At 40.8% G+C, this 8,819-nt stretch overlaps 1 protein-coding gene across 3 annotated transcripts in view; it reads right to left on the reverse strand.

The window, feature by feature from the left end:
• Positions 1-8,819, reverse strand: part of Uimc1 (ubiquitin interaction motif containing 1) — a 68,060-nt gene that overhangs the window by 29,422 nt on the left and 29,819 nt on the right. For all 3 annotated transcript variants that reach the window (XM_021180059.2, XM_021180058.1, XM_029468390.1), the window contains one exon: positions 594-670. In XM_021180059.2, coding sequence (XP_021035718.1) covers positions 594-670 — 77 coding nt within the window. The remainder of the gene's footprint in view (positions 1-593; positions 671-8,819) is intronic.

An 8,819-nucleotide genomic window follows, 5' to 3' on the forward strand; every position in this document is an offset into this window, starting at 1 on the left:
GGAGGCAGAGGCAGGCGGATTTCTGAGTTCGAGGCCAGCCTGGTCTACAGAGTGAGTTCCAGGACAGCCAGGACTACACAGAGAAACCTTGTCTCAAAAAACCAAAACCAAACCAAAACAAAACAACAAAACTATCCCAATCACAGAACTGCATAAAAACTCAGTTCCCAAACTCATAATAACTCATATCAAAACTGACTAGTAAAGGGAAATGCTTAATAATGAAGATGACCTGAGAAAAGCCCAATGTTTTGAAAATACATAAACATTTCACAAGTCCCCTTGGGTCTGAATTCACTGTGAAGTAAGGATTAGTCTTTACTTTTTGTTGCTTCTTCAGATCACATAGTAGACAAGCAAGCAAAGAGTCATATTAATTTCAAAACCAAATCACTCCTAAGCAGAAAATAAGGTTGATAATCAGAACCTGTGTCCACTAGAAACAAGTGTATGAGCGTGAGTGTAATGATAAACACATACACACATAAATCATAAATAACTCGTCTCAGAAGAGTTTCAATAGTCAGAAACTTAACAGGAATAAAAAGGCCGATGAGTAATATCAGAATTCAGTCAAGCTATGGGGCACTCACCAGGGCAAACAGTGATTTCTTCTGCAGAACTTTCCGGCATAAGAACTAAACTTCTCTTACTGGTCAAAGCTGCAATGCTGAAAACAGAATCAAACGACAAGTAAACTCCTCGTAGAATAAAGCAGAGCACAGGCCACAAGCAACACTTTAAATATCTGCAAGTAAACAGATATGTTCTGTACAGTGTCACAGGCAGAAAGCAAAGCACCCATAGCACACGGAGCCAGGTAGAGGGAAAATAAGCATGCTTTCAACTTTGAGTCCAGTGAGATCCATAAATGAAACGAAGCTCCCTTTTGTTGTCTTCACAACAGAAGGTTAAAGGGTAAGGAGTACCAGTAACTATCAGAGAAGACCAAAATTATACTACAGTATAAAACTGTCGAAGGTGTTTTGCAGTCTGGCTACCAGTTACAGCCTTGTGAAGAGAGGAGACACATAAGCGCAGAAAGCGCGGAGCATCTCCTGGCAGCACAGTACTTTCTCCTCAGATTACAGGTAAAGTTTCTCTTTATCCTGAGATACAGCTTTCCAAGCAACAAAAATAAAATAAAATCCCAAACTATCCTACAGCAAAAATCTGCCCACACAAGTTGAGTATCTCTTCTGGGAAAACCTTAATTATGAATGGCTTCCTTATCCAACCTTCTGGTTTTTCCTGCCTGTTTGTTCATGGAGTGTGATCTCTGCCTGACACCAGAACACATGGCTGAGAGATCTGAGAATCTGAAATAGCCCCCTCACGCTTCACAGAGTTTTACGATTAGTTTGATCAAGTATGCAAGGAGACACTTAAAAACACAAATCCTCCCATCAACCAAGAGCCACAGAGAAGAGAGACTAGCCACCACTGAGACTCATGATAAATAACAAAACCATGACAGGAAACCACAAGTGATTTCTCCCTCTAAATAAAACATTTCAGAACATTTGTTATAAACCTAAGCTAGACACAGTTTACGTTGCATGTAACATTAGGACTCTATTCAAAAAGTCTATCACAAGACAATTTGCTGACATTTATAAAATGGGCTAATCAATTTGAAGTCAAACCACATTGTATGTGATTTCAACTCTCTCCTGGTGACAAAGTGTGTGATCATTTATTAAAACCTACATCTGCTCTGCACAGGCTCACCACAGTAACACAGAGAGGCCTACAGGGAGACAAGACCAACGCCAGTTTAGAACATTTCCAAAAGTATCTTAACAGCAAAAGAATCAAACTATCATCATACTCTTCAGCATAGGGACAGATACCTAATACTATCCACCAAAAGCTTAATAAAGACCACTACCTAAATTCCAGCAATGGTAACTGAGCCTTAAACTCCATATGAGAGATGACAGACACTCGATACAAAGATCAGCTCCTGAGAAATCCTCCAAACTCAACTGTCAGACAAAGGGGAAAAGTGGCTAGAAACCTGAGCCAGTTAAGAACCAATTAGCCATTCTCTACTATTAAAGAAGAATGACTTGGAAGATAAAACCCCATCAACTAATCAAGAATGAAAAAAGTAGGCTGGAGAGATGGCTCAGCAGTTAAGAGAACTGACTGGTCTTCTGAAGGTCCTGAGTTCAAATCCCAGCAACCACATGGTGGCTCACAACTATCTGTAATGGAATCTGAGAGCTGGTGCCCTCTTCTGGGGTGTCTGAAGACAGCTACAGTGTACTCACATATAATAAATAAATCTTTTTTAAAAAATGAAAGAAATATGCAAATATAGTATCAGATAAGACTAACCAGACACAATGGTAGAGTACTGAGTCAGGGTGGTACAGAATTTCTGTGGCCTGAATAATACACAATCTTAAGAGGTAAGATTTACAAGGCTGGAGAGATAGCTCAGCAGTTACAAGCATTGGTTGCTCTTCAAAAGGACCTGAGTTCAATTTCCAGTAATCACTCTATCTGTAGTGCAGCTCACAACTATCTGTAATACCAGCTTGTGGGGATCTGATGTCCTCACACAGACATATATACAAGCAAATACCAATGCATATAAAATAAAAATAAAGAAATCATTTAAAAACAGAAAAAAGATTTGGAAATGCACACAGTAACTGCATAGTAAGAGCATAAGCAGATGGTAGTATGGCTGCCTCGTGGAAGCCAGTAAAGGAGACCATCAGAATAAGGAAAATCAGACTGCCAAAACAGATAGAGGGAAAAGCTTTGAAAATCTAACAGGCAAGTGAAAGCATACTGGAGAAGAGCAAGAACAAAGGCACCACGCACACATCAAGCTGAGCACATTAGCTACACAGGTCCTCAGCCCACAGAAGAAACTCAGCAGCCACTTCAAAATGCAAGCCAGATAAAAGCAAGGCAGGTCTACCCCTAGGATAAGTCCCAGTCCTTACAAGCCTCAAATCCAGTTTCAGATTTCCATGAGGCAGTGATTACTCCAGTAGACAGATCTATAGTAGAGACAAATCTCACTTGTGTTATACCATATGGCTTAGAATGCAATGGCCAGGCACCATTTTGGAGGTCAGGGGGAATCTATTGTTAAAAACTGAGTCTGGAGAGGTGGCTCAGTGGTTAAGAGCACTGATGTTCCTCCTAAGGACCTGGTTCAATCCTCAACACCCACATGGCAGCTGCAAATGTCTGGGAATCTGATGCTCTTCTGACATCCAAAGGTACCAGACACAAATTTACATGCAGCTACACACCCATACACATAAAAATAAATAAAAATTTAAAAAACAAAAGACAGAACTACAGTGGGGGCCTGAGGTATGGAACATCTACAAGATAGGAAGCCTCAATATGACCTGCCACAAATCTTTAGTCAGGGAAGCCTCTTAAAAGCAGTCGTGGACAGCAGCAGGGCTGGACTCTGGCCAAAGGGTACAGGCAACATGAGACTGGCTTAGATTGGATCATGTTTAAGGAAAGACAACCCATCCATGCTCAGTGGTTGGGAACAGATCTCATCAACAAAAGCTATGCTGGAGTTTAATAGCTCTGAGCCTTAGGCCAGTAAGCAGATCAAACTTTACAATCACCTACCTAAATTCATTACTGTTAAGCCCAAGAACTCTGAAGTTCCTGGGGTGTAGCGATAGACAAAAAGGCATCTCTCCAGTAGGTGAGTAATATACAGGAGGCCTTGAGAATACCAAGGCAGGTCTTTTGCCTATACCAATCTCAGTGCTGATATGATTTCCACACTTCCAACCCACTCGGGAGGCACTCCTTAGATAAGCAGCCACTCAAGAAGATACAATATAGGCAGGCTAAAGAGGATGCAAAACTCTGTGCAGCCCACAGAATGCAAAGCTAAGTGTATCTAACAAACCCTGGCATGCAAAGAAAGAAAATGGTTGTGAAGAGCGCTCTGGAAGATAGCAATACAGACTCTGTAACAACATAAACCAAAGGAAAGACACACCAACAGTTCACAGTCCAACCAACCCTCCTCCTGACTCCACAAGCATTGTTCAAGCAAGGATCCAGAAAGAAGCTGCCGCAACAGCTCATCTTTTCTTCTCGCTCTGTATTTATGCTGTTCTGTGTTTAGGTGTGACTTTTCTCCCCTACATGTTTAAAGGGACTTTAAATTTCTCATTTGTATTACTTGTGTGCATGTGTACATGCACAGGCATGAAGATCAGAGGACAATTCTTTTCAAGTTAGTACTCTCTTTCTACCACATCCTCTGGGGAGCAGATTCAGGTCACCAAGCTTGGGGAACAAGTACCTTCAGCCCTATTATCCAGGATTTTCCTTGTTTTGTTTTGCTTTTTGAGATAGAGTCTCTCTATGTAGGCCTAGATGTCCTAAAACTCACTATGTAGACCAGGCTGGACTCAAACTCACCAAAATCCTTCTGTCTCTGTCACCCTAATAAAGAATTTTTTTTGGAGGTGTGGGGGGTGGAGTGGGTAGAAGGTATTGTAGTTAGATATTTTTAAATGTTTTTACTTGTTATTTCTCTTCAAACATTTATCTAATTTTGTTTACCCATTTTTTTTTTCATTTAGGGAAAACCTTTTCCCTAGTTTCTTTTCTTAAGATCTCGTTGTGCAGCTCTAACTAAGGTGAACTCATTCTGTAGACTGTAGAGCAGGCTGGCCTCCTGGGAAGAGCTGGGATTAAAATCTCCACCAGCAGGGCTCAGCTTTGTTTTCACTCTTTTCCCCAATGATTCCTTCTTTCCCCCTCTTTATGTCTTGAGTTTATCTTACTGATTTAATGCTCTTATATTTTTATGCTTTTATTCCCCATCCTACATTTATTAAATTTTGCTCTTGAACTTTTCTGTTTAGTGATGCTTTCTTAATTTCCAGCTCTTGTCTCTCCCCTTCCCCCCAATTTTTTCTATTTCTATTTCTTTTTTTAATTTATTCATTTTATGTGTATGAGTACAGTGCCACTGTCTTCAGACACACCAGAAGAGGGCATCGAATGCCCATTACAGATGGTTGTGAGCCACCATGTGGTTGCTGGGAATGAACTCAGGACCTCTGGAAGAGCAGTCAGGACTCTTAACTGCTGAGCCATCTCTCTAGCCCCTTCTTACTTCGTTTCTTCTTCTTTTCATCTATTTAACTTTGCCCCCCACTTTCCTCCCCTTCTCCAGTCTCCTTTTCTCTCACCCATTTCCTCTTTCTACACCTTCTTTAAAGAGTGTTTAACTTCATACCACATTCTACAGCAGAACGGCACTTTCAGTTATATGGTTATTGGTGACTATATATTAATGAGCTGTCATTGACTTTGTGCATTTCCATCTAATACAGTTTGATATTCTTGCTGCTATAGCAGTGTGTTTCCTCCCGAGTGCACACTTTCAAGACTGGGCTGCTAAGTAAGAAGATCCATCTCCACAATCCTGAAGAGCTCGCCAGACCAACACACACATAAGTCCCAACAATGAAATGCAAGCAATGCACAGTCAGGACAACACAACTCCTCTCAAAGACCATAATCCTCAACTATGGAACTTAAAAACACCAAGGTAAGTAAAATGTGCATGAAGCTTTCAAATATTTTCTGGTAAAAATGACTTATGATCTAACATGGCATACAGACATAGAAGAAAATTTCAGAAAGGAAATTGAGATTTTTTTTTTTGAAAGGAAGAGAGGGAGCAAAGGAAAAAATAAGAAGCAAGGGAGAAGCCGGGCATGGTGGTGCACACCTTTAATCCCAGCACTCGGAAGGCAGAGGCAGGCGGATTTCTGAGTTTAAGGCCAGCCTGGTCTACAAAGTGAGTTCCAGGACAGCCAGGGCTATACAGAGAAACCCTGTCTCGAAAAACCAAAAAAAGAAGGAGGAGGAGGAGGAGGAGGAGGAGAAGGAGGAAGAGGAGGAGGGGGGAGGAAGAGGAGGAGGAGAAGGAGGGAGAGGAGGAGGGGGGAGGAGGAGGAGGAGGAGAAGGAGGGAGAGAGGGAAAGGAAGAAAAGTGAGGGAAGGAAGAAGGGAAGAAGAAAGAGAGGGAAGAAGGAAAAAGGAAGAAGGAATTGAAAAGTTCAATGGACAAAACTCCAAGTAGAAGTGCTGGGGAGATGGCTGGGGAGTTAGGGGCACTTACTGCTCCTTCAGAGCACTGGGTTGAGGTCCCAGCATCCACACAGCTGGAGACCATCACAGTTTCAGAGCATCGCAGGCAGACACACATACAACAAAATAACTACTGTTTTAAGTCAAGTGGAGAGCATCGCCAATAGACTTGACTAAGCAGAAGAAAGAGTATCCAGGATGGAGGACAAGTGAGTCAAATATTGCATTCAATTACTAGTGAGGAAAAAAATAAATGAGCATTTCCACAGCATCTAAGACTTCTGGAATAACCAGACAAGGTGGGCTAAACCTTTAGTCCCAGCACTAAGGAGGCAGAGGCAAGTGGATCTCTGTGAATATGAAGCCAGCCTGCTCTACAGTGAGTTTCAGGAGGGCCAGAGATACATAGTGAAGTAAGACCCTGTCTCAAAAAACAATCCATAGGACAAAAGACACAGATACTATGAACTCTAAAAGTATAAACTACTCAATGAAACTACAGCAGAAAATTTCTCAAACCTTTTCAAAGAAATAGGTATTCTGTTTGAAGCAAGAGGCATTTGTAACATAGACATGTTCAGAGAAAAAGCTCTGTATAACATGTTGTAGTCATGAAGTCAAACATACAATGCAGGGGCTGAGGAAACGGCTCACATATTAAAGGGCTTGGCACACAAGTCTAAGAACCAGAGGAGTTCAGATCTACAGAAACCCACTTAAATGCTCCTGGGTGTGGCAGTGACCGTAATTTCAGTCTCATAAGGTAGAAAGAGGAGACCCTCAGAGCTAGCTGGCTAGCAAGACAAACCGCACGGGCAAGCTCTGGGTTGAACTGAGACATTCTGCCTCAGTGAGCATCTTCCTGGCTTCCAAATGCACACCCCACACACATGCAAAGCATGAGTATATACACACATGAAAAAAATACAAAGCAAAGAAACAATATTCAAAACAGTAAAGGAAAAACAGCAACTCACCTATAAAAGCAAAAACATCAGAACAATATCAGTCTCTCATTAGTGCTGTTCAAAGCCAAGGGAACATGGAAAGATGTATTTTAGGGACTGAAATAACTGACACTCAAGGATGTTATATCCAGAAAAGGTATCTTCTAAAACTGAATATAAATAAATAAAATTGAAGAAAAATAATAGCATCTCAAGAAAAGTACAAACTGAGGCAGTGTGTGACCATCACGCAGGCACACAGAAGATATTAAATGAATACTATACACAAAGGAAGAAGAAAAGCAGTCTCAACTACAAGAGCACAGGAAAGAATTAATTTTAGGAGAGAAATGACTAAATGCAGAAGTTCAAGGAAAAACCCATCATACCCAACACTGTAAACCAGCGAACTGAAGATAAGGAAGCAAGAACAAACAGCCACCCAACCAACCACAAACCAACAAAATCATAGGAATTAATAAATATCCCACTATAATAGCTTTAAATATAAAATGGGTTTTGATTCACCAATAAAGAAACACAGACTTATTCCAAAGTTCTGTTGTAGTTTCTAGGAAAAGTCAAGAGATGGAAAACTCCATCAGTCAGAAACCACACAAGGCTGGTAGAGTCATTCTGATGTCTAATAAAGTAGATTTCAAACCAAAACTAGTCAGAAGACATAAAACGTCACTACATATTAAAAGGGAACACTTTACTGAGTATGGTGGTGTATGCCTTTCATCCCAGCTCTTGGGAGGCAGAGACAGGTGGATCTCTGTGAGTTTAAGGCTAGCCTGGTCTATACAGAGTACCAAGACAGCCAGAGGTATGTAGAGAGACCCTGTCTCAAAGAAAAAGAAGAAAGAAAAAGAAAAAGAAAGAGAAAGAGAAAAAGAAAAAGAAAGGAAAGGAAGACACCTTTCAGTTCTATCTCGCTCCAGCCAGAACAGAATGGCTACCAAGAAAGCCAATAACAAATGCTGGTACGGACTCGGGGAGGGTTAAATGTTATAGCCACTATTGGTATAGAGGTTTCATGACAGACAGACAGATGAAAAGGGTGGGAAGAAATAAGGGAGGGAGAGAAAAGAGACAGAGAGAAGGATAGCGACAGAGAAGAGAATTACCATACAATCCAGCTACATTATACCATACCACACCTGGGGATGCATCTGAAAAACTGTAAGCCAGCATACCACAGATATACTTGCACATCCGTGTTTAAAGTCACACTATTCACAACAACCAAGAAATGCAATCAGCCTAGGTTTCCATCAGTGAATGGACAAACAAGGTTCATATATACAATGAAATTCTATACAGCTATAAAAAAAAAAACGAAATCATAACATTTGCAGGAAAAAATGCAAGGTCACAAACAAAATAAGCCAGATTCAAAAAAATAAAGACCACATACCGTGTTCTCCTATGTAAAACCTAGATTTATAGACACTGTATATAAATCTATTATGTAATAGATACATGTTAATGTATATTTGTAGATCATGAACCAAGTAAGGGAATTATGAGGGAAGAGACCTTATGAGAGGGAAGAACACAGGAAGACAGGTAGATCTCTGTGAGTTCAAGGTCAGGCTGGTCCATAGACCAAGTTCTAGGATAGCCAGGCATAGACAGAAAAATCCTGTCTCCAAAAACCAAAAAGAGGAAGAGAAAAAGAAAGAGAGAGACTTATGAACTAACTAGAAGAAAATGGAGCCGGGTGTGGTGGTGCACGCCTTTAATCCCAGCACT

The sequence above is a fragment of the Mus caroli genome, chromosome 13 (assembly GCF_900094665.2).
Source record: "Mus caroli chromosome 13, CAROLI_EIJ_v1.1, whole genome shotgun sequence".
Taxonomy (NCBI): Eukaryota; Metazoa; Chordata; class Mammalia; order Rodentia; family Muridae; genus Mus; species Mus caroli.